At 45.5% G+C, this 27,018-nt stretch overlaps 1 protein-coding gene across 1 annotated transcript in view; it reads left to right on the top strand.

Moving 5' to 3' along the window:
- Window positions 1-27,018, top strand: part of LOC146185608 (uncharacterized) — a 120,526-nt gene that overhangs the window by 75,903 nt on the left and 17,605 nt on the right. Inside the window, exons 2-3 of the mRNA XM_084607879.1 lie at window positions 25,601-25,806; window positions 26,240-26,375. Coding sequence (XP_084464005.1) covers window positions 25,601-25,806; window positions 26,240-26,375 — 342 coding nt within the window. The remainder of the gene's footprint in view (window positions 1-25,600; window positions 25,807-26,239; window positions 26,376-27,018) is intronic.

Raw genomic sequence — 27,018 nt, 5'->3', positions numbered from 1 at the left:
AAAAAAACTGAAAGCAGCCTCCAAGAAAAGGCGTTCCGACGCCCAACGCGCGATGAAGAGGACGGAACGCATCAGCTGCCGAACGCGGACGCTGAGAGTGGTCTTTCTGTGGGACTCACTAAGACTAAGGAGCAGCACGCAAGCGACCAAATGGACACTGAAGACGAAAGTGAGAACGTCGGCGACTACGGCGACTGGACTTTAATCAAGAAACGGAAACCTCAAAGGAAAGTGAAGCCTGAACAGCTTCGTCTTGAACGGGTAAGTCGACCCCTCTTTCCACTCTCGATCAGGCCACTCAACCGAGTACATGTGCATGATATACCTAAACAAGCCATTACAGAGGCGTTAGAAATGACCGCAAAAAGTTGGGAATTGGCAGATTTGGCTGCTTTCCGCTACGATGTGGTAGCAAATCGCGTCAAGGTCACTGTTAGAGATGAGGAACACGCAAATAGGCTCACCGCATTAACGCGACTGGCCGGGAAAGTGAACGGACGCGTCTGCACGTACGAGGTCACGATTGAACGAACGCCAACACGAGGCGAGGAAAAAAGTCGGGGCGTTATCAAGGTGCGTCCTGGTCAAACCATTGAGTACATCAAGGACCACCTAAGATGTGAAACTGCAACTATTCTTGACGCGCGTCTCCTAGGAAAGACAAACATGCTGCTGTTAAAATTCGATACAGAGCAGCTACCCAAAAGGCTCGTTTTTGATTACGAAATCACAAGGGTCTACGAGTACAGACCGAAAATTATTGCCTGCTATAACTGCCACGAACTGGGACATATTGCTAGGTATTGTCCAGCAGAAGAGGTTTGTAAGGAATGCGGACGCTGCACTCTAAAGACACAGAATGCGATCAAGAGTTATTCTGCGTTGCCTGCCAGAAACCGGGCCACATTTCAATCAATTCGGCTTGTCCTAGTCGTGTACCAAAAGAGCCTAAACAAAATAAACAGAACCCTGATGCAGTTAAGGGAGAAGTTACATGGGCAGACAAGGCGCGACAGAACTCGTCGACAGAAACTGCGCCGCCCCCTGTTTACCAACAACAACTGGAAGAGTTGCGAAAAGAAAATCAGCAACTTAGAGAAATGCTGGAGAAAGTCCTTGCAAGGCTACCACCGGAACAAGACGTTCATGCATCTCAGACGCAGCGGCAACATGCTTCAGCCTCGCCCACTGGGCAGATGCAACGCGTGCGTTCGAAAAGCCGGCCCGGACGGTTATCCAGTCGTAAAACAACTGCAAACTCCATAAAGCACCAACATACCGAAACATCACTGACTCAAACACCAAAGACTCATCAGACGACAAAGGCACTTACCGCACAAGACTCGGCGTATGCGCAAATGCTGAGCATCATGAGGCAAGAGCGACACAACGAGACACAGCGTCTAGAAAAAAGCCTGCGGGATGAGTTTCAAACGATAACAAACGCGATACAGACTCAGATTGAGGCAATTTTTATAGAGTTGCACAAAAGCATCCAACACCAGAACGATGAGCCAAAAAGACGTAAGCCCGCAGAGGCGCAATAAGAATCAGATCAATATGTCTACAATGGAACTGCAGAAGTTTCACGCAGACTGGACCTACCCTAAGGGAACAAGTTAGAAAATTGAAGCCTCTCGTCATCCTTTTGCAAGAAACAAGAGGACCTTGCACTATTCGGGGTTACCGTACATTTCAGCAGCCTACCATACTTCACCAGAACAGAGGAAACCAACATGCACAGGGTCAAGCTGCTCTCCTTGTCAGAAACGAATGCACAGCAACCGAATTACAAATTCCTGATCTAAGTAATGAGTTCAGAGAAGTAATCGCTGTTAAAATGTGTCCTCCAGGGCAGCGGCTCATGGTGGCAGTCTCCGTGTATTATAGGCCTCTGACTGGCAGTCATAATACCGACTCATACGGGTGGCTCGCCAAAGTCCTGGCCCTGTCAGGAAGCCTCCCCATCCTGGTGGGAGGAGACTTCAATGCTAAGCACCCGACTTGGGGCTACGCCACAGCTGACCCAAAGGGACGCATGCTGCACGACACTGTAGAAATGTCTGGTCTATACATATACAACACCCCGGACACACCAACGCGCATAGGACTACACGCCCGACAACGAGATACGACACCAGACCTGACGTTGGCCACACCAGGATTCATCAGGCAATGGGAAGTCGAACAGACAACATGGGGAAGCGACCACTTACCAATTTTGATCACCCTTAACCGAAAAAAGATTCGTGAAAAAAGGCAAACGGTTACCATCGACTGGGAAAAGTTTCGGACAGCCACTGGCGGCAACTTCATGGACTTCGCGCAATTCAGTGCCATGGTTGCGGAAGCACGGCCATGGTCCCGAGACACAATAATATGTGACGACACCACCACACACATGGATAGGCACCTTGCCAACTTGTGGCGAAAGGTCAATATCCTTACGCAACAATACAGATATAAAGGAAAGCGCCACAGGGATCTCATGAGCCTTAAGCGCCAATATCGACTCATCAAGGAGTACCAACAACAGCTCGAAACAGATTCATGGCACAGCACTTGTGCGACGCTCGGACGCAAACCCGGCCTTAAAAAGCTGTGGGGAATTCTACGAAGCCTGCTGGGGAAAAAGAAAAGCACACTACCACTGGCAGAGCTGTTCCTGCGCGAGAACCCAGCTGCACTCGAGGAAAAGGTGATCCACACGTTCTTCCCGCATGCTTCTGAGATACCCACGCCACCATTGCCGGCGATCACGATTGACAACACAGTGATGGAACTTGAAAAACCATTTACATTTGGCGAGCTATTGGCAGCATTAGTCCACGGCAAACCGAAATCGGCTCCAGGACACGACGGAGTAACATGGCAGGAGCTCAGAAATCTTAGCGACGAAGCCCAAGATCAGCTCTTAACTATCATAAACGATTCATGGGAATCAGGAGTGGTGCCAGATGCACTAAAGCTATCATTGATATATCCCATACCGAAATCAGGGAAGGACCACACAAAACCAGAGAACCTACGGCCAATAGCTCTCACGTCCACTATCTGCAAATTGATTGAGCGAATGATAGCCGCAAGAATACAGCATTATATCGAATACGTACAGCCTGGGTTGCATCCAGCCCAGGCTGGATTCCGTCCGAATATGGGCACGCATGATTGCCTTTGGCTGCTCCGCAGGGTAATCAACCGCAGGTCTCGCAAACAGACACCAGATTACATCCTCGCGGTTGATATGCGCAAAGCATTCGACAATGTAAACCAACAGGTAATCCTACAAGAATTAGCAAAAAGATATCCCAGCCAAAAAGCATACAATTGGATATGCAGCTTCCTTCAAAGTAGACCTATTAGGCTTCATGGCAAAGCTTCGGGATGGAGCCCCAGAACCTATTACTTGGATAGGGGCGTGCCCCAGGGCTCTATCCTCGGGCCTTTGCTTTTTAACTTGGCCATGACCCGCGTAGCAGAAGCGCTCGAGCGAGACACTTCGGCCCGCTTCACCATCTACGCAGATGATGTCACCATATGGGCAGAGGCAGTGGATTACCCAAATGAAGAAGTCATGCAGACGGAGCTCCAAGCAGCAATCTTCAGCCTCACTGACAGCTTGGAAGCATTGGGGCTACAGCTCTCACCTGAAAAGACACAACTCATAAGCATAGACGGCAAGAATTCTACAAACGCCAAAAAGCAGATTACACTGCATCTTGGACAACACAACATCACGTCTGCAAATGGGCAGACAAAAATCTTGGGGGCACAGATTTCTAGTTGCAACAGTCCTCATAAATGGATTCGTACATTGCAACGTAACTGGACCCCGATGTTGCATATGATTCGCCGGATTTCAAACAAATACGGTGGAGCCCGGCAAAAATCGTGCCAAACACTGTCTAGAGCGGTTGCTGTAGGCAGGATTCTGTACGGGGCACCTGTCTGAGTTTTCCAATCGCGACGTTAAAGACATCGAAAAGCTACACAGGGCCACTCTTCGCACCGTTACTGGGCTTCCTAAGCACACGAGAAATGAAGAGCTGCTTAAAATGGTCAGCATACCACCCATACAAGACATTATAAGAGAAGCAAAAATAAGAATGCGATCCCGACTGGAAAACACGACCCAAGGGCAGCAGATCATGACATGGGACAACCGAATCAACATTGCTCCGAGGCCCCTGGGGACAGACACTTCACCCCCGTGGGAGGCGCCGGTAATCGCACTAAGGCCACAACGACCTATTAGTAGGCGGAATGGGGTAGCTAGGCAACTTTGAGCACAGAGAACTGCCCTCACAAGACCACTCAATACAATAGACATCTACACTGACACTGCAATTAGAAATGAAAGGGTGAGTGTGGCATGGGTGTGTGTGCCAGCGCCTCAGCACAACGGACAGCACACGTGCCACCTACCTGGAGGAGCAATTTTACACTACGAGTTGCTTGCCATATGGGGAGCCATAAATACCATTACGACCGCTGCAGCCAGAAAAGATAACTTCAATGGTTATCGAATTTTAACCAAATCATATGCAGCGATTGCAGAGCTGACGGCACCAACTACAGACGACGCAGTGGCCAAGGACATCAGAAAGAGGCTGAAGGGAATGCGGGAAGTTGGAATAGAAATTCAAATTATATGGACACCGGGACATACTGGCACGGACGGGGGAAACGCAGCCGCGCAAGCGGCCGCCGCGCAAGCGGGTGGGCTTGCTGAAACGTACAATGCCCCACACCCCAACTCCATGCCTACACCGATAGACTTAAATCCTTACCAAACAATGCTCACTAAAGGCTCCTCTGGCAGATTGATGATGCACTATGTACGCACAAAAATAAAACACGACAGTAAGCTTAGATTACATGAAGCGACACCAACGCCGGTGTTTGAGGACACGAAAGGGCTCACTCGACCACAAGAAATATTTCTCAACAAAGTAATAACAAACGCTGCTTACACACCGCACATACTTGACAAGTGGTTTCTCCGAAGACACGAAACACTCAAACACAACATATGCACGCACTGTCAGGAACAGTGTACAGCAGACCTAGAACATCTTATATGGCAATGTCCATCGTTTTCACAAGGAAGAAACAAAATTACGCATATTCCACACGACGACATGCCCACATTAGCAGGTCAGGCTATATCAAGCACCGAAATACAACACTCCATTGCTACATACGGCAGTGAGAGCGGCCTGCTTCGAGTAGTGTGAGAGAGGTCGACTTAGAGCGCGAAGATCGGCCGCATGGCAAGCAATAAGCAACAGCTGGAAGAACCGTTAAGGCGAAGAAGTTACACTCCCATCCCTCCTAACTCCCCAAGAACCCAAACAGCGGCCGAGAGTCATCCCTTCCCTACAATAAAGGCTTCATTCATTCATTCATTTATTCGAGCCAACAAATTGTGACAGCACGCAAATGCAGTGTATCTTCCCCGCCTTACCCACATCAATCTGAAGGCCTCAACTCTCAAGCCCACCTTGTACCTACGAGCATAGATAGGCTATTTTCCTATTTACTCTGCCGCTGTTTCCCCCCCCCCTCCCTTCATTTCCTTGCTTTTTTATGCACAATGGGCGTAATAGTAAGTAAAAACGAAATAAATGCAGCACCCAACAGGTACATTTTAATTTTTTTTTTACACCGCAGCTCTTATGCGTGCGCCCTTCAGCCGCTTCGCTGTTGGTGCTGTGTAACCATGTAGAAAGAGAGAAGCCAAAGATAATTTGTCATAGGAATCAGAGTCACGAGCTCTGCGCCGCTCGCTCGTAGCTTCTCTTTCTATTCGATCCCCGGGGCTGCCCATCTACCTGGAGAGTCATTCGATTGGGAATATGTTAGGCTCTCTAGAAACACAGTGCGCGAGAGACATAGCCTGCGCTTCGAAACTCCAGTCAAATATGGGCAACAAATGAATTCAAAATTCTGAAAACCGCAGACAAATTTTTACATTCCTCCCATCTTTGGAGGCTGAGTAGCGGGAACTATTGGGCCACTTCGTGAAGATACATTTCAAGCAAAATTGAGAGCGAAACCGAAAATTCTATGATTCCTTAGGTCGATTCCGATTTTCTTCTGACTGCAATTTTACGTTTGCACAATTCTGTGTGCGCGTGTGTGTGTTTCAGCCTTAAGTCCTGCCCGTTTCGCGCAAACGTTTCCTTGAAAAAGGTTTGAGCCAAGTGGCAGCAGCGAAGTGGTGGAGAATCGCATTTGGGGGCTACTCTAGGTCAGGCCATCTATGTCGCTGTGTATACGCCGATGACTGAGTTATAGCGTAACAACACGCGGCCAAAGAGAGGCACTGTTTCTCATCATTTTGCTTGTTCTTCTTCAGTTCCTTTGCCGTGTGCCGCTGCGCTGTTATACGCTGTGACCTTAAATCCACATAACAAACTAGTCCAACAAATAACTCTTCAAAACACGTATACAGGAGAAGCGATTGTCGGAACCGCGCGGTTACAGAAAACTGAATGCACGGTGAAATAGTCATTAACTGAGCTAGTTGGTAGATATAATGCGTTTGTTGCCGCGGAAATGGTAGTATAGCAGATTCGTTCACGTCTGAATGTTCTGTTCGTTTATTTGCACTTCTTTTTGGCAGTATGTCGTTCCCCTGTTGCTCTACGACCTTAAATCATGTGTTGTGTTCTTATGTCCATCGGTGTGAATTTTGGAAACGAGTGAATGAGAAATGTGTTAAAGCTTTTCTGTCTACCCTGCATTTAGTATTTCGTTTTGTGCAGGCCAGGATAGGTTTAATATCACGACTACAATAAATTAATCTCATCTTAAAACAGCTAAAGAAATAATCCATGAAAAGAAATCAATGAATAACGATGTTTTCACCCTAAACTGATGATCCGTGTGAGCGAGCCCTTGCAACTGCGGCATTTCTCCTCGTGAACGCCTCCCGCCGAATTTTGGCAAGACCCTTTCTGCTCATCGGACGCTTGGTGCGGTCGACGCGAGCTCGCCGACACCCCCAGGGAACAAAGAAAAAGCCGTGACAATGACCGGCAACAGCCGCTGCTCTCGCACAGGCCAGGTGGGCAGAGCGCGTCATCACGGCGCCGGGCGAATCCCGCTTAAGGCCCGGGCAGCAGGGGCGGGCCCCGTGCTTCGTCGAGCCAGCGAGCGCCCAGCGAGAAAAAGGAGCAGCGCGTTCTTTGCCGCCACCGGCGCGCGCCTCCCACGCCCCTCACGATCTGATGCGCGCACAGCACCGCTCGGTCGCGCGCGGCTGCGTTGGAACGAACCCAGAAAAGACTGGCCTCCAAAGTGCAGGGTCGCTCTCTCGGCTGCTTCTTGCCTCTGCCCTGACACTTCTCTCGTAATCAGAAATACAGCTCTTTTCCAGTTGATGCAGCCGGCAAGTCCGAACCTTAACCATCACGGGGTGAAACAGGTGTACTGACCAGCCTCTCAGTCTGACATGCAGTCTGAATAACACTGAGTTGCATCGAACGTTGTAGCTGTTCTAGATTCAATGCAGCGGTTATAGGCATCGTATACTGTAAATTTAAACACCCCGTTTAACTTCATACCAATTGCATGATCCTGTTAGGTCATTCTCCTGCATTCCATATTGACTATGCTTGTGGCACTTTATCGGTTTGATGAGGAGCCAGGGAGGTGAAGCGGTAAGGTATACCTAACTAGCTGTTAGTGACGTTTAGGGCGAAATTGTTTCTAGGTTAGCGGGGGCGATTTGGCCGTTATCGTATGAAGCATAAGCAGAGCTCAGCTGGAACAAAACATTCTGAGAACGATTACGATACTCCCTAATTAGAGCGCAGATATTTAAGCTTTGTTGCGATAGAGTGAGGCAATGAATTTGAGAGATGCAATTATTTATAGCCCCACCGGGGTGGTACAGTGGTAAGACGCCCGACCACTGTCCGGAATACCCGGGCTCGAACCCGACCTCGGCGGCTGCGTTTCGGTGGAGGCAGAACGAAGAGGCGTCCGCGTGCTGTGCGATGTCAGCGCACGTTAAGATCCCCAGGTGGTCGAAATTACTCCACAGCCCTCCACTACTGCTCCCCCCCCCCCCCCCCTCTCTCTCTCTCTCTCTCTTTCTTTCCACTTTAACTCCCACCTTTCTCCCTTCCCTTACGGCGCGGTTCAGGTGTCCACAGACACGTGTGACAGATACTGCGCCTTTCCCTTCCTGTGAACCAATTATTATTATTATTATTATTATTATTATTATTATTATTATTATTATTATTATTATTATTATTATTATTATTATTATTATTATTATTATTTGTATGCATGGGCAGCTGAAAAGCACCGTTTCTTTACATTTTTCACGAGATAAACCGAACATCTCATAAGAGAAAGAAGAGCTTCGAGTGAGCGGCACAGAGTTCGCCGTTTTTCTGTCTCTTCTGAGAAAAATGTATTTGTCTCGTGACCCTCTCGTGGCTAATTGTGACTCTAATTTGCTCAATTACACGTGCAACAGCGACAACGGCGACGTGGCTTAACCGCTGAACAGGCACATAAGAGCTTCGTTTTAGAATCTTGGAAGCGGAGCGAAATGAAAACCAGGAACTTTCGTAGCCATCATCGCAACCGATCATCCCGCGTACTTAACCGCCACTCCCTCACTTGGCTCCATTCTATGTCTTCGTCAAGTCGGATTCATGCGCAATGGATCCAAATATGCCGCTAGCTCATAATCTCCTCAGGTGCGTTAAGCGGTCCCCAAATTTTATATTCCGCTATCACTGAAGTCGCCCATCGCCGATATCGTCGAACGTTGCCTGAAACCTGACCTTGAAACCCTGGCCTCGAACCGAAAGTAAAATGAAACGTTGCGTGTTTTCTCGCATAGTTCATATTTGGCCAGCTCACCTGTCTTGGCTGCAGTGTTTGAATGCGATAGTACTCAGGTATTATGCAGCATACTCGTGCAGCAAGGCGTTTTTAATATTCCAATAATATGCGTTCACCCCTACATAGAGATTCTAGAGGGGAGGGCAATATGCTATCCGGCTCTGTGTCTCTATCCCCCGCGGCAGCTGTACGGCTTACGAGTATTTCGACTGTCAATCTTTCATCAGTTATACCACCGGTGGTCAGAACGGGAGCGGCTATGGCCCATCCTGCGAGGTTGCGAGTCCCACATGAGTTGTTCGCCTACTTCCGCATCATTTTGAGTGTACCACTGCTTATACTGCGCACTTTGCACGAAGCGGAGAAGGTCCGGAGGGATCCGAAATGGGCGCGTTTAATCCAGTTTAAAAACGCAAAAAAACTGTCAGTTTATGCCTCTAAGATGCGTACCTTCTCTTTAATGTGAATTACGCACCACCCAACATCTACGCACAGGTCTGCAATTCTGAAGAGCTCCGGCCATTGTGGAGGCAGCGCGCGTGAGGCGAGCCCGGATAAGAGTTTGGGGAAGTAGCTGTCAGGCCCAAAAAATAGAACTGAAAAGACAAATTAGCCAGACAGAGTGGCCAGAAAGTTTCGATACGCGGGAAAGGCTATACCGGCTGAAAAATAATGGTCACTTTAGCACGTAAAGTGTGCTGTAGGTTGAACACATGATTACAGATAGAACTGATTTTACTCTTTTGGACACAGTGTTGTCGTTGGCCAGCAAGCGCAGATTTATAGGTTCGCGGAAAACAATAATCGAGGGAATTTAAGAATACATTCACTGCCTGCCTAAGCTTCAGTGGTCTGACCACATGGCTTGCAGAGCTTACCTTACCTGTGAAGCTTTTTACGTTTACCGACAGACAAGAAAGCAACCCCTCATAGATTTTCGTTTTTCTGCGGGTAGGGAAGTTGTCACCCGCAGATCGGGCTTGTGCTGAGGGATGGGTATCCTTACATCAAAACCCAGCCTTGATTCGAGGCAAGGCAAGTGAAATTTCATTTTGTCTCATGGAAGAATCTTAACACTGTCGAAATTCGCGGGCAAATTCTTTGTTGAGGCGGCGTCAATATGTCGATGCAATGAATCCAGGCGACCAGAGAATGAGTAGCAGCCTCAAAATCAGTGTCAAAATCAAAACGGTGCAGTGTCGTCCTTCACCATGCATGGTAAGAGATCCCAGATGCTTAGGCAAAAGCATCGACATTGCTTAAACAGCATAAAGCATGAGTCATATCTGTATAACTCACGATGCCCGAAAAAAAAAAGAAAAAAAATCGGAGACACTTAAGCTCCACCTTTGAGCATATGACGCGAAGGCCTAATTTCTGCCGTTTGTAGCTACCCTTGGGGATTACCGTTCACGTACGTTCACTTTGCTGCTCACGCACTCGCTAATCCTTGAATTAAGCCCGGCAGCGGTAGCTCAGCGCTTCGGGCGCTGGTTAGACGCTAAAAGCAAGGTGCCCTTGCACCTGTGCAATATCAGTGCACGTTATAGAACGTTTAAGTACAACGCGTCCATAATTATCCTTAACTAGTGTAAGGACACCGGAGGGCGTTGAGGGAAGGGACAACCGCTTCGCGTGTTTGTTGGAGGGAAACGTCAGCGGTGGCAGCACTGATGTCGCATCACCACCACATCATTTGAAACGCAGTAAAGTTTAACTTAAGTCACACCATGTAAACTCTTGCAAAGCCGTATAAATCCATGCTTAAGGAAGCTTTCTTCGTATAACGAAATTTAAGCCATGCTCAAACCCGTATTATTTTTTTCTCATTAGCGGCTTGTTCATGGCCTCAGATTCGTGTAAACGGGCACCCTTGCAAGCATGATGGTAGGCTTTAGTTCCTTTTGCGGTGGGCGTCTTCAGAGCATTTAATTGTTGATATAAGTAATTTCTACCTTAATTAATGTACTCCACCCTAATTGGTCCATTTCAACTTTGGAAGCAGAAACCCTAAACCCCACCTCTTCGTGGTATTGGTCAATTCGCTCTCGTAATAGCATCTGATTGGGTAGACATCCTGTTAGCCCACTAATAAGGAAGCAAACATACTTTAGTTATCTGTGCAGAGCCTCTGCGTCGGGTAGGCCGCGGTCGTGGGTTCAGCGCCTCCTTCAAAGCGAACGTTTTACTTTCGAAGTATTTGAGAACTGCATAAACAGCTTTGCTGTGTTGTCGTGTGGCTTGGATTGTGTGGTGGCTATTGAAATCATTCCCTCATAGTTCAATTACTGCACCAATTACGATCATCATAGATTTTTATAGGTAACAATTTCAAGTCATATATTTGGCGTGCTATGCTGTTTTTTTTTTTTCTTCTCAATTGTGCACTCTTTTTTTGGTCGCCCGCACTACACACAATGGACAAAGCGGTTCTTGCAGACTTTTGGGGCCCCTATCCATAACAGCCGACGAGTGGCAGGAGTTACGTGCATTAATCAGAACAGCCTATGAGATGGCTCTGCACTGAGCAGCAGGAATTGTGGTCATGCACTTGCCTTCACAATGCAGTGTCTCTCTCCATAGTGTTCCTGCGCAACAGCGCGGGGCATTGGACGCTCGCGAAAAATATTTCACGAGCGTCCTGAACCTGAAAAACCTGAAGGCTGTACATCGAAGAATACAAACCTGAACCTGCCAACATCAAGATGGCGTCAAGGGCGTCATTATAAGCAATGCATCGAATAAGCGATGGGACAATATCCTGTGCAGCCAGATCTTATAGAGGCCGATGATGCTAATTCTAGTGGGCTCCTGAAATATTGAATCCTCTCGGCTTTGCTTTGGGTTGAAAGACATTTTGATCGTCATCATTTTTTATTCTACCTTACTGCAATTTTCGAAACTGCGTCCGTTCAGAAATATCTCACCCTGGCCAAAAAACTACGTTTCAAAGCATGCTCTTAAATATATTGTGTTAATATTTTCAACACCGCTTTGTGACAATGCGCTGGGCTTGGTCATATAGAAAATTCTTATCGCAATTTGCTTTTCGCAAAATATTAGCACTTCCCCCTCTTAGAAGTTAGACAAACGCAGAATTTACTTTAACATGTATCTAACACTTTGCCTTTCTGTGTGCGAAAAAGAACAGTGACAGCGGTGGTGCAACTCCCACCCATCCGGCAGAAAGGAAACTTCCGGACCCAGCAGAATCATGGCATTAGAGAATAAGTGAACACGCTAGTAACAGCATATGCCGACAACGGACAGCGACACCATAAACTCAAGAAAAAGTGTCTCACGAGCCTGTCGCTAATAAAATAAAGTAAAAGAAAGAAACAGAATGCAGTGATTGCACAAAACGAGGCTCTCCCTTTCTTGGACAAAATAAAATACGCCTGCAACAGCATAAAGAAGAAGATATTTCAGCGGGGCATGTTTTCTTATTTCACCTTCAGTCGACTCCGTTATTCTGGCGCAACAGCCCTTATATTCGCACTCGTCCATAAAAGCCGCCGGTGGAGCCGGTTTAAATTGCAGGGGACGATGCAAAAATCGATTGGCAGCAGAGACGGAGTATCGAACTCTGCAAGTTATTCCCGCGGCGCCTTCAACCGGGGAGCGACTGACAAGAGAGCAGAAGCGGTCCGGCTATGTCTGAACAACTGGGGACACGAGGGTGCGCCTGTCGTGCCGTCATCGAGCGCGACGCCGCCCCGATTTGACGAAGACGGAATAATACATTGATGGGGGTGCGGGCGCGACGGGGGAGGCAGCGGTTAAAGTGCACATGAGCAACGGCCCCGCGAAGTGAAATTACTGCTCTTGAGACTTCTCGCCTGGGCATGCTTTTCTCAAGCAGTTGCATAAGCCGAATCAGTCTGGCCTTATCAGTGTTTATCTTGATAAATTTGAATGTGTGTTTGTGTTTTCTATTATCCAACCAAGAAAACAAGCGCGCTCAAACGAAGTGGCAACATTAACAACGGAATAAACCATTGCGTGGCTAGATTTTGTTTATGTATGGGGAGACGCGACTGTTGTTTTCGCATTCAATCATTGATAAATGATGGAGGAGAGCTTAAACTATTAAGCTATCTTTTAAAACGAAACCATATCATCATTAACTCTGTTGCACTACTTCAACAAAAAAAAAAGGGGGGGGGGGGTCAATTTGTTTTTAAATTTCATTTCGCATTTTCCGTCCTCGATCGGGAATATTTCTGAGGGCGCGTGAGCCTTCAGTGAATATATGGCCTTCGATATTCGCCCTGAATATTTGCAGGAAGGATATCTTTCGAGCTTACGTTTGACCATTTTGTGCAAGTAATGACAGAATGTGTCGATAACGGTCGCCAGTTTAGCCAAACAACTCCCACAGCATTGGTTTTTTAGGGTATACATGACGTCATTGGATGCACATTTGAGACGTCATTGCTTGGACTTGGCCCTGTTTTGGTGTCAGTTTCTTGGTTCCTGCTATTTTGAAATATTCGTACACGATATTTAAAAAAAAATGTTTTCGGTGTTGGAAAGAAGGCACTCTAACGTATGTAATTTGATTGTAAACTCATATTTCTGAAAGAATAATAATACACTGGGTTCGGCCTTGAAGTGCTACAATATGATGCTGATAAGGTCGTCCTTAGTCATTGTTTCTGTTTCTGTGGAACCTTTTTCGAAAAAAGGTCTTTTGGAGCATATAATTTAAGTTGTCCTCAAATACTTAATACTTTAGTGTCGAAAAAAAGGATTTGAATGCGAAAAACACCAAAACGTATGTTCCAGTCAACAGATAATACAAAACACAGATTGAAACTTAAACCCCCTTCAAAAGCGTTACGTCACTGTGTCGTTTAACTGGAGAACAGTCTTCACGTCGGAAAAGGACGTGAAAAGCACGTGTAAACAGCATAAAGCCTCCAATTTGAAAATGTTTTTGCGCGACCATTACTTTAGTTGCACCTAAGCATCATTCTCGAGTTGGCGCAGCATTGCATCGCCCAGTAGTAGAATCAGTTCAGTTCAGTTCAGGCGTTCAGTCGTGTCCGACTCTTCGTGACCCTATGGACCATGTCACGCCATAGTAGTAGAATAGTGGTAAGCAATTCGTTCTCTTTCAACGAATAATCTGGTGCTATGCCATTTGCCATGATCCCCATGATTGAAGATGAACGATGGAGAAAAGGAGAAGGCGGACAAGGAGACTGATGATTATTTTTATTTTTTCCTGTCTGCTGTACATGAGATAATTATATATATTTTTTGTGTTGCTGACGTTAGGTAGCATTGAGTGTGGCGCTGGATATTTCATAAAAATGATGCTGTCCCACGTTTGCTCAAGCCCTTCCTTTTGTTATAATGCGCCACGCCATCTAGCCCTGATATATACAGGATATGTGTGTGCAGCGTTCATGCTGGACAATCTTTGGCGTGTCAAACGGGCCTCGTGATGCGTGTTCGTAACCTTCCATACTCGGTTCTCAATCGGAGTCAACAAATGCTTATGAGGTTCACTTCATAGGCTAATATCCGTAGACAACGATGCCAACGAGTCATGTAGCTGGAAGTGATGAAGCAGGGTGCTGATAGCCCTGATTGCGCGATAGTAGTGTGTGAACGGCAGGCGCTCCTAATGCGTACACTTATATTCTTCAGGTATTGAAAGACATCCATAACGTCTGGAATTATTGTTGTGAACTGTATAGGCAAATGTTTCGTTTATAAAATACAAAGAACATAATAGAAAAGTTAACCTTGGCCGGGCAACCTGAAGCATTACTGCCAGAGCAGATGCGCTAGCCCACACCTTTACCGCAAATTCAAATAAATTGGAAATACATGTCGATTGTATTGTTATATAGCCACTCCGTGACGTAAACAGCATGGATTGACCCGGGTTGAATGAGTTTCCCTTTTCGCACCAATGCAAACAGAATCAGCAGTTTTGTCAGAAAACAAAATCCAGATGGCCTAATGGACAAAAACATTTTTCTCCGACGGGCACAACTAAAGAAAAAGTGTCCCGTTTGCTTCCGTTAACTGACATTATCTTACAATCGTAACAGCTGCATTGTATGAAGGTATATTCTACCTCCTAAGGCAACCACTTCTTCGAACAGTATAAAGCTCCAGTTAGGTTGATCTGAGACTCTAAGGTGAACAAATCTCGGCTGTACCTGCCGCCTTCAGCCTCCATCCAATTGCAAAAATGCCTGCTCGGGCTTTGGGATGACGGTGCGAGCAGAAACCCCAACCGGTCCAAAATGGTTCACCCTTGGCTAAGATAGTCAGAATAAAATCCTATACTGACATATTATACCCTTACATCGATCATCGTTACATAGACCTAAATTGTTCTAACACTCCCCTAGTTCTCCTCACAAAAGCATCAACTGCTCTGGTGCGAATATCAACCGCTTTCTTTGGCGCTTAATTTCGCGTCGCGAAATTTCTATTACTACTGCTAATATTAATTCGTTCTGACGCCACACGAGAAGCCCTGGCATCAACACTAACACAATTATTTCGCAATTTTTTGAACACATGCAACGTATATTGTTCTTCGTCAATCAAGCGAGGTGTGATTTCTATTTCCGTTTAAAGGTTTAAAGAAAACCTCGCGTTGACGCAAATGTTACAAAGAACACATTGTATAAATTGTCTCGACTAACTCAGCTGATCACATTTATCTGAAATGAACGGCATCAAATTAACGGATTGCCCTAGATTAGGATAAGTAAAAGTAGAACTGTGCGAATTGATTTTATTTATATGGAACTAATGGCGGTACGCATTTTCCTATACCGTCTCCACTGGTACGTATAACTCTGGCATGCCGGAGGCCGAGAGAGCCAGGAGCACTCTTGGTGGCCACCACCCGCAGCTGTGGCATTGTCGACGAACACGAATATGGCAAGATATGAATGATGCGAGTTGAAAAGTAGATTTACGCAAAATATATACAATGCATTTTCCAACGCGGTAATGCACCGACTATTTCTTGCTGCCAGCTCTGACCCTCGCCCCCTTCCTCTTAGTGGGTTTTCATGAATGACCCTAAATTGAAATAGGACCACGCGTAAAATAGCACCAGCACAATCGATACGAAAAGACAGATGAATGAAGCAGCTACCCGAGCGAGAAAATGCGCTAATTGGTCGTCGTCTACGCAGGAATCAGCGTGAACACTTTGCTCGTTGGCCAGAGGTCATGAATGACAAATTTCGTATTAATGCATGACCACAACTGTAAGAAGCACGTCTGCGGAAAGCGTATCAACAAAATGACTGATTTAATATGCTCAGGTAAAATGTTTATTTGTAATGGTACGCGAAGGAAACTGCAGGTGCAACATATCCGACACAACCTCAACAGTGTCTGTCTAGCTGCAGAAGAGTGGTGGAATAATGAAAGGCCATATATGGAACGATTCAAGCGAGGATATTTATTGCTTAGTAAATAATGGTGACAACTCCACATCTTGCGCATGCATATCTGGTTCTCTGCGTACATGGGAAGAGATACACGTGCCAAAGAGACTGCTTTCTCATAAAGTCGACCTATCGATATTGACTATACGGCAGCGTGCAACTATGCACCACTGTCTGTCTTCTCCGTCGCACTACAGCTTCCTCAGTGCACAGTTGGCGGTTTAAGTAAACGACCTTATGCCACAACGCTATGAAGCGAATCAATCTTTCCACATCGTATTCGATCTTGCCCGCAATGGCGAAGGAGTCATTAGACTGGCTCATACAATCGAGCATGATAATCAAGAGTGCGTCCATCTATTCAAAGGGCCTTTGCTGTCCAGTCGTTCAATACATCTCTCCGCTGGATCACTTCGACCAACGAACTAATGAACTGCCCCCTGCACATTTAGTTCTAAGCATCATTCGAGGTGTAGAGTGTGATTCGATACCATCTATCTTTAAGAAAAACTGTGCGCATTTGTTATTATTTGGGCAGAACAGAAAAATAAATTCAAAAGGCATGAGCTTCTCCCCGCCGCCCTATTTAGTCGCATTTTTTTTCGATTAATTTATTGCGATGAACGAATGCATATACGAGAACCGATCCCACGAGCCTCAACACCGGACAAATAATTACTAATTTCTCTATTACGTTTCTGTTTGTAGCTTGTGATCATATAATTGCGCAGATATTGAGAAGTCACAACCTTATATTATACATTTGCCTATGGAGGCACTGTTTTGAACATTGTCAATAGTCCTATAACCGAACAAAAAACAGGAACAATAACAAAAAAAATCAGAGCCAAATAAACTAGATGGGAATGCAGACTATCACCTTTTCGTTTAATTGCAATTTACTTTACTTCGTTCTAGAGAGCAGTTCTTATCTTTTTCTCTTGTTGGCGGATGAAGATGGAGTGCTGTATCGGACTTTCTTGAGTAAATATGTCATAACTCAACCATCTGTTGTTAGCACGTGACCATATACAAGGGCTTCACGAAGAATACGCATGCATAGATGTGCACGCTAAGATGAGAGTAAAAATAGGTTTGCTTTGGTTTATGCGGTTTAACGCCTCAAAGTGACTTGGGCTATTAGAAACACCGCACTGGAGAGCTGCGAAAATTTCGATTCCCTGGGGTGCTTTAACGTTCAGTGACATGAACAGCACACGGGCATCGAAAAGTGGCCGCAATGGCCGGGATTCACTTCATCATCTTTGGTAACAGCAGTCCAGCGCCTAAACACTGCACCACCACGGCGGGGCAAGAGTAAAGGTATGAGGAGGTATAATGAAGACATGTTTGGAAGAAAGGAGAAATTATTTTAAATATTTTTCCTCAGTCTCAAGCGCACGTGCGAAATGCGGTGGCAGTCCCCTCCTGACATCTTTTTTCGTGGCTTTGTCCCCTGAAAATAACTTCTCAACTATGAAAAGCTATAGCGAACCGGTTCTCGACCTTCAAAGCTTAACGATATTCGTTCTGCGCTGTAGCCGGTCTTTACTTCCAACAAATCAAAAATCAATGTTTAAATTTCGAAACAACAATACTTTGTTTTGTGAGTTATATAGATGTTTTTCGACCAAAGGGACACCCTTAGTAAAAATAGCCTAATTGCTCAATCTAAACGCGGAATACATTATATTGATACGTGGCAAGGAACACAGCAGCTGATGATGCATGAATGTTCCGTCGAGCACCAACCTTCTCGTAGCACCAACGACCTTTGCTACCACTTCGTCTTCTTTCTGTCTTTCCGTTGTTCATCATCGTCTTCTTCAATGTTCAGGACATATGTAACATTTCTCCCCTACGGAAAAGCACACTCCCGGTGCGTACTAGGTCGGTGAACTACGGCAGCCGTAGTACGGCTTCATGCGAGCGGCATGCATGAGCGATCTCGGTACGCGGCATAGCGGACTGTGGTGGTGGATGCACAGGGGTGATATGGTATGTCACGGGAGTGACGGGCCTTAGAACACGATAGGGGCCTGCGTAGCGTGACAAGAGCTTCTCACATAGCCCAATTCTACGAGCGGGAATCCGGAGCAAGACGGGAGAGCCCGGAGAGTAATGGGCATCCCGATGACGAGAATCATGGCGGCGTTTTTGAGAGTTTAGGGAAGAAGCCAGTCGCCGGCGAGCAATAGCACGGGCGGATTCAGCTCGGGATATGGCGTCACGAACATAGGAACTGACATTAGGGGTGAGAGACAGTACACTGTCAAACGAACGTGCAGGGTCGCGGCCGAATAGAAGATAGAAAGGCGAGTAGCCCATTGTGTCGGGACGGGAGGAACTATACGCGAACGTTACAATCGGCAAAGTAAAATCCCAGTCACGGTGATGTCCGATACATACATTAACAGCATGTCCATTAACGTGCGGTTGAGGCGTTCTGTGCGGCTGTTCGTTTGTGGATGGTAAGCGGTGGTAAAATAGTGCTTAATGGAGCAGTACCGAAGAATTTCGTCGACTACTCGAGCAAGAAAGCAACGGCCACGGTCAGTGAGCAGCTGGCGTGGAGCACCATGGAGTAGGATGACGTCGTGGAGAAGAAACGCAGCCGCGTCAATTGCACAGCTGGTGGGTATTGCTTGTGTGACAGCGTAGCGCGCAGTATAATACGTGGCCACCGCAATCTATTTATTCCCCGAAGCAGACAGTGGGAAAGACGCGGGGATATAAAGGCCAACTCGGGAAAACGAGTATATTAGGATGTAGATCGGCTGCAGGGATCCAGCAGGCAGAACCAGGGACTTCTTCCATCGCTGACGCCGGTCACATATGTAACAATATGAAGTAATCTACCACACATCCGCAACAGCGTGGCACAGGAATATGCCATCACAAATTGCAATCATGCGCGTTTTTAAAAGAGTGCCAAATGCATCATTAAGTTCTTTTTTTCTTCGAAGACCTCTCTCGAGTCCTTGTTCTAAACTATTCTACTTGCCCTTTCACATTCATCTACTTTGTTGCCTTACTAAATAAATATAGCAAGCTTTTTTTTCTTGTCTCGGAATTCAAAGTACTGGCTGAAAGAAGCTGGGTACCCTCGGGGTAAAGAAACATTTCATTTATTTGTTAGCCTCACACAAACAGGCTCTTCTTCACCAGCGGCGACTCATGTCCCAGTCGAAGCAAACTTAATGCTAGGACGGGCAGATTGCTAGTTTCAACAACTGTTGCTAGGGGATGGCCCCATTAATGTCTGATGTGGTGAGGCCTACCTTCCGCGTGGTGTTTTATGCTTCTGAACGCGAATCATCACTCTTGCGTCGTGCACAGTGCAGCTTGGAAAGGCGTGGCATCGATGGAAGCGAGTGATTGCAAGTTCAGAAAAACAACAACAAATTTTGTGAGCCAAAACCTATAGCCAAGGCAATGAAGGAGGTGCAATGAATCCCTACAACTTTTTATCAGCGCCAGACACTTATTTATTTTGCGTTGCGTCTGCAACAAAAAATACCATAAAGGTTGCAGTGCATTTCTGTATTTGATTCTTGCTTCCAAAACTTCCGTCCGCAAAGTGCTTCCGTTCACGATATGCTGCAATGAGTATGGTGCAATTACAAGTGAAAGCATATAGGTGTTCCCTAACTACTGGTCTACTGCATATAGCGCTCATATCCTTAAGCAAATCAGCGTTGGGCATTGCAACAAAATTCATAGCTTAATCTCGCAGGTTCCAGTTGTCATCCTTTAGAACATCCCTGGCTGAAAAGTCACATGATCATTAGAATGTTGACAACGTTCATCGATGAAGTGGCCAGTGCCAATTGCCAGTTTCGAAATCGGGAACTCAATCGAGAATTCTGCTGCGTCTCAGCACCTCGCGCTCCTCCAATGTCAGAGTGCTCCTCGAAGTTAGCGTGCGACCAGGCTCCGAATATATGGACGAGTTGCAATGACAAACTAGTGGTGAACATGTTACGAGAAGGAGACAACCTAAAGGCTCGCATAGTAACAACATGCACACATGGGAAATTGACTTCCGTGGATGTCATGGCACGCTACCGCCGTTGTGCGAAAGATGAAGGGTTGCAGAGCGCACTGTCATGCGTACGCCGGGAAATAAAGCCATCGCATTCGTGGAGGTGAGCTCTGCGCATTAGTGCGCGATGAGAATTCACCCGCTGACGTTTGGAACCTTGTGATTTTGGCCGTTATATATACGCCTTTTATCCTGACGCCTGTTCTCTTAACCAGAATTTCAGACGAGCAACGTGCACTAAATCGCTGTCCCTTGGGTGTCACGACATCTGCTAGATGTGTTTCTCAATTTTGTTTTTGCTTTTTTGTCATAATCTGCATTTTCACTCGTCATGACAGAATACCACTCACAAGTAAAACGTTGCTCGAGTGTGTCGAAAACGCTTTTAGCGCCTGCATATCGAAATTACCCTGCAGCACTCCAATTCAGAACGGAAGAGGAGTACAGGTGATTGATATGCAATCGCGCCGTGCGGCTAATAATTCAGCTCACATAAGGGATGGGAAGACGAGGCTATCAATCAAGCAGCTATGAGTCATTTTTGTGCGCTACCTAAATGCCAAACCAAGTTTTATTCTTTCACGTGAGGCGCATCAATCTCTTGAGACATCCTCAGCACTGACGCAAATTATTGAGACATAGCTCAGGCAAGATTTATCGAACTATTAGGCGTGATTGCATTTTCAATACAATATTGTGTGTTGTTTTAAATGACACTATATATGAAGAGGGAAACATTTATGCCTTCGGGTGCCTTACTTAAACCTCTTTATGGTCAAATGCGGCGAAATGGCATGTTTTAATTGATCTTTGTAAAGAAATCGTTTGCGAAGGCATTTTACGTGTAACTTGGACATTGACAGTACAATATTACTTCTAGGAAGTAAGGACTTAGTTAGGTATAATAAAACCACTATACTGCGAATTGTTTGCATCAAAAAGGAAAAAGGAAGAAATAAACATTTGGAGCTCAGAGCAAAATTGGATAATTCCAGCGACCAAGTTCTTAGGATGCCTTCGTGGCGCTTACCGTATGGTAATAATTCATAAGATGTCGATGAACAAGACAGACAATAACAAAATAAAATATTTATCTTGCTTGCGCTCATTTACATTTACAGCTATTTGGTCTATTACCCCTTTCCCAAGCATTTTCCTCTAGAAGAGAAGAGCGCCACGAAAGGGAAAATATTGTACTCATTTTAAACCGTTGGGCACCTGGCTGCACAAGGGATCGAACCTGGTACCTCCCGAATGTGAGGCGCATGCTCTTTGATATTTATTCATATCAATTTATATTTACATCAGTCCCATTACACTCTCGTTTTAACTGTAATACGCTGAGAAATTAAAAAATCGAAGAGAACCATAAAGCAGTGTTTTTTTTTTCTTTAGCTGTACTGCTGAAAATATTCAATTACTCGCTTCGAAAACACAAAAATGGCGCAGTATTAACTTGAGGTCAAGCCTTGCCCCTAACAGCTTCGGAAGGAATATCTCTCTTGCTGTATATGATATTAAAGGCTAGATTGTATGTGTCCTTTTCACAACCTATTTTTTCGAGTGTTAAGAAATGAAACAACACAGCTGTATTGTTCCTGTCCTACCTACACACATCACTACACACCCTGAATACGCCAGCAAACTGCAGCGGCACAAAGCGAGACAACACACTCTCGCTGAAGAAGGCAGAGTGTGCGCTCCGTGAAGAAGCGCTGAGTCGGCACGCAGTCAGAGCACAGCCTGCCACGGCAGCCTTGACTTCGGAATGTGCTGGCGCTTGCAACTTCCTTTCCAGCCTCTCTTGTCGTACTCTGCCGAAAAAAACACCGGTCCGACCCGGGAAGCATGCTGTGTGACCGCGACTCGACAGCGAAGAATCGTTGCAAAGGCATGGCATGGTGGTTGAAAAGATTCTGGGGTGAGGGGGGGGGGGGGGGGGGGGGGGGTTTAAGGCGGTAAGCATTCGTTTTGCTAGCAGCAAACCTCTCACCAGGACAAACGTTCGTTGGGGTTGTGCCGGGTACCGGTGTTTGGCGCCTATAGCGTTATGGTGCATGAAAAATCAATTAGTAGTATCGCGTTCGAAATTGGTAGCTTCCTTTGGACGCAGGCGAAATAGATATATTTTTGTACTGAGGTGGCCGCAAAAGTGATCTAATTCCAAGGAAAGGTAACATCGTTGCAATGCTTCCACGAATAGCTAGCACCAATACTGAGAATAGAGCTTGGCATTCACTTATATCGTTTACTTTCTTCCTTTATTGCATGGTGCGGGTTTAAAAGTACCTTTAGACGCTATGCCATTATTTTATTTCTGTCACAATGATGGCTTTTTGTTCCTACTGCATATATTTGTCACTGGTATATTCACATTTTTAAAGCTATTTGTGCATACTGGCGTCCTGAAAAGCTAAGTAAGGGAAAACAAGACATTAGAGCACATAACCAGGGATTCTGAAAAAGAACAAGTTTTCGACGAGAAAAATTTTAGTAAACTATTCTCGTATCGCAAAATATTGAACCTTGACACTAAACATATCTGTATATCGTTCCTTACGAGACTTTTATTTTTCTAATTATTACTAAAAATGGTCCTCATCATTACGTTCAATTTTCGATCTGCAATCTTAGTAGCTTTCATACGTATTAAAGAAAAGTGCGGCCTTGAATACTAATGCTCACTAATTTATATTCTTCTTTGCCATTGTTATGTCTTGCGCGATAGACTGTGAAACGAAAAGCACAAAGCGCCTTCAAAAGTCTCTGCCGATATGAGAAGTATTCTGCCCTTCGAAACTAACTTAGTACTATATTCACTATTATTATGTCACTCATATACCGGATGGATATCACGAGTGTTGTCGTTTTACCTTCGCATAAATGAAAATATGCACAGCTCTTCAGCGAGATGTTTGAGAGTGAAGGGGAAACCTTTTCAGCGATCTGAGAAGCACCCCAGCTGTTGGCTTCAACTTCCCCTTCCCTCCGCAGTCCTTTTTGCCCTCCTTGCCTGTTGCACACGTCATGGTTCATACAAAGTTAAGGCCTGGAGGAACGCGTGACACTTCATCTGACAAATATCGACGTTCAGATGTTTAATGGCTTGAAAGCGTTGCCTCGGCGCCACTCCCGCATATGCAAAGAAGCCTCATTTTATTTTTGTTTGTTTGTTTGCTTGAGCCGGACATGCAGCAGCGGGTACTAATGCAGTTCCTATGCAGTATGAAATTGGTGAGAGAGGGAGACAGTGTGTTTTGAAAGTGGAGCCTACCGATCGGTTTACGCTCGGACCCTCTCTCTACATTGTGCAAGAACGCACAAGCGAATGGGTGTCCAAGGTTTTCTCAGAACGCGCTGTGTGCTTTCGCGTCAATTATAATGAAAGAGAATCGTCCGAAGATCACTTCGTGTGGAAAGATGCAGAACGAATGGGGTAAGAGGAGAAGGAGGGAACTACATGATTCACGCAGCAGTAGAAGTACGGCGGGATGCATAATGTGGGTAACGGTAACTCCGGTCCCTATATGCATGCTCTATAGTCATAATTGACCTAGTGTCTTCCAGCCTTCAAAGCCGTTGAACGATACATCATACGAAAAAAAAAAAAAAGGAAAGAAGGGAGGGGGGGGATATTCTGGGAATCGTCTCGTTCTGTTACGACAGGTCACATTTCTTTGTCGATCGCACGCTAACATCCCAGGCTGGCAAAGTCGCAGAGTCGCAGTGTAGACATTGACATTCTAACTCCTTGATTTGTGAAGAGCTCTGCTTTCATTACACTAGCGATAAAATTATACGACAGCAAACGCAAGTTGTTGTTTTTTTCTCCCTCTCTCTGCAGTATCACCATGCTGTTATTCTGGATGGCAAGCTGATTCATTCGTTCGCGAGAATGAGTGCCTCCTGTGTTTTGCCAGAAGTCTAACTGAAAAAAACATTTTCTAGAATGATTTAAGGAACGGCTTCTGCAATGACGTCCGGTTAGCTGACACTGCAGTACGGAGTTGTGAACATAGCCTCTTGTCTGCTTCTTAATGCACGCACTTTATTTAAAACACCTTATTATATCGAGTCGTGACAGGAAGGGGGAGGAGGGAACAGGGAAGGAGAGAGGGGAGGGAGCAAACATTAGTACGGTGCATTCCTTAGGCATCTTTTTATGAAAATGTCCTTTAGGCGCGTTTTTAATGACGGATACATTTACTTCTTTACTATGAGGCGCTCAGAAGTTTTAATAAACAGAATAGAGAAAAAGGCTTCCAAAGATAATTTCACTGATAGGGTTTAAACCTTGACAAACTACAAAGCTTGTAATATTCATTAGTCTCTACTTCTCACAATAGCTAACTTGGTACAGGCTTTTTAATATTAATTAAAGAATATTGTACTCTATATGATCAACACTGATATTATTAACACCTTCGCCGCATTTGATGAGCTGTATATTTCTTCAGGTCGTGTGAGTAACAATTTAGAAAGTATTCGGTGTGACAATACCTGTCCTTACTATAGCAAATTAGTATAAAAATAACCAAACAGGTTGGCAGCGATTTCTTATCAGCGTGCAAATGAGTGCAGCCATACGGCTACGCTTATAACGAGCAGTTGGTAGCAATAAATAAATACTCATGTTAAAAGTCTAGCTATAACCATACGTTAAAACAAAGACGTCAGTGTAGAATCTTTCTCAAAACATAGCACACACATACAAAACATTAAATTCGAGTTACTCGCTTCTAGATGTACAAGTAAATGCAGAGAGAGTTGGGCGAGTTCGTAAGGTCTCATTTGGAAAAAAGAAAGTGCTCTGGACCGGAACCGAGAACTACATTTGGTTTGGTGATCACTGGCTTTATTACTGCTGTTCTATGGTCGTTCTGATGAAGCACATCTCTGAAGCCTTCGACTAGCCCATTTTTAGTTTCGCGTGTGTTTCACTGGCTGACAGATTTCGCTACCCCCCACTGGGTGCCTCGCCTCATCATATAGCAGTGGGGCGTATTTCTGAATTGGAGATGCGTGATAACTTCGCTGCTACTCTGAGGTAATTTGAAGCGCTCGATCTCACAACTGGAATACCTTTATATATGATATTACCCTAAGACATGACTGATATAATATTTCGGAACACAAAAAGGTTGATGCATTAGCGTATCGTTATGTATGATGCTTTCTACAATGTCGTATCAAACGGCATCTAATTTATAGTCATCGATATTCACGAACATCGACGAACTCATCGCTGCAGGTATCTCGTGCCTGCGGCTTCTGGAGATGTCAGCGCCATCGGCGGCGATCCACGGGCGGGGCATGTGGCTCAACTGCAGCTTCGACCTCGAGTCGGACGAGCTGTACTCGGTCAAGTGGTACAAGAATGACACAGAGTTCTACCGCTACATTCCCAGGGACAGGCCGCCCGCGCAGAACTACGACCTGCCCGGAGTCGTTGTCGACGTGAGGCTCACTTCTTCTCTATACGTTTCACGAATGACGGATACCTCGAAAACGTCAACTAGAGGATTCTGAGCTGTGACACGTTTTCCGCCATTGAATACCTCACTCGAGTGATGTCGATGCACTTCTCGCGTTAAACACGCCTTATAAGCTATGCAGATGTGGCTGTGTAGCCCTCGCATACACAGAGATTGATTTGTTTGTAGAAACAGCAGCAGCAGCAGCTCAAGAAACAGATATGTACGCCACGTGTTAAACACCTGACAGCCTGGAATATGCTCAGGAAAGGTCAACGCGATCAAGCGCTGCAGTTTTTTTATAGACTTGATCTTCATTCGTGAATTAAACTGCTTTCTGTGCAGGGCATATATACTTAGGATGATACTTCGCAACATAGTTTTCACAATCTCCTCTATTACTATTATCTCCACAGATGTCCCGTTCTCGGGAGGGCCACGTGTACGTGTCCTCGGTGAACCTGTCCAGTGAGGGCAACTATCGCTGCGAAGCTTCGGCAGAGGCGCCTTCCTTCCAGACAGTGGTCGGAGAGAAAGAAGTCAAGGTCTTTGGTAAGCCCCAAGACTGTGCGTTTTCTTTGCCGAAGGATGACCTCTAAAGAAAAGCCGCTTCAGGTTCTTTTCCTAAAGAAAGACAGTCAGAGGAAACTGAAGTGTATTAGAAGGGAGGGTAAATATATTGCGATTTGAGTAGTACAGTAATCGTAAAAAGGAGCTGAAAAAGTTTTGTTTATGGTATTACGGGAATACATCGTATGCTCCTAGGAAGCTTCATGTATAGGTATCGAATATAGAGTTCAGAATAACGCTATCGGCAATGACAACTGTTAGTAACACTGAAAAATTTACTGCCGAGCATCCCCTAGCCTTTATTCAGCTTAGATCGAGTTGAAAGAATACTTGTCTCGGCAGTTGGGAACGAAAGAAGCTAATGGTAGTTAAGAAACAGTTTAAACTGAAGCAAATCAAAATTATTCAGTCAGTTTTCAAACACGTTCTTTCTAGTGCTTTTTCGCCTGTTTCTCTTTTTTGAGCGATTACCAAGCAACTCAATCTCTCTCTAAGCTTGCAAAACTGAAACATAAGCTTGAAAAAGTCACTACTTAGTTAGAGGCAATCATTTCACCTTCGTTTAATATGGATGAATTACAGAGCTCTTGGAGCCGATACACAGTGCCGCAGAAAATAGAACACA

This window comes from Amblyomma maculatum, chromosome 6 (genome assembly GCF_055883805.1).
Source record: "Amblyomma maculatum isolate TAMU_Amacu chromosome 6, ASM5588380v1, whole genome shotgun sequence".
NCBI lineage: Eukaryota > Metazoa > Arthropoda > Arachnida > Ixodida > Ixodidae > Amblyomma > Amblyomma maculatum.
Note: the sequence above shows the minus strand (reverse complement) of the source record. Positions and strands in the feature narration are given on the sequence as shown.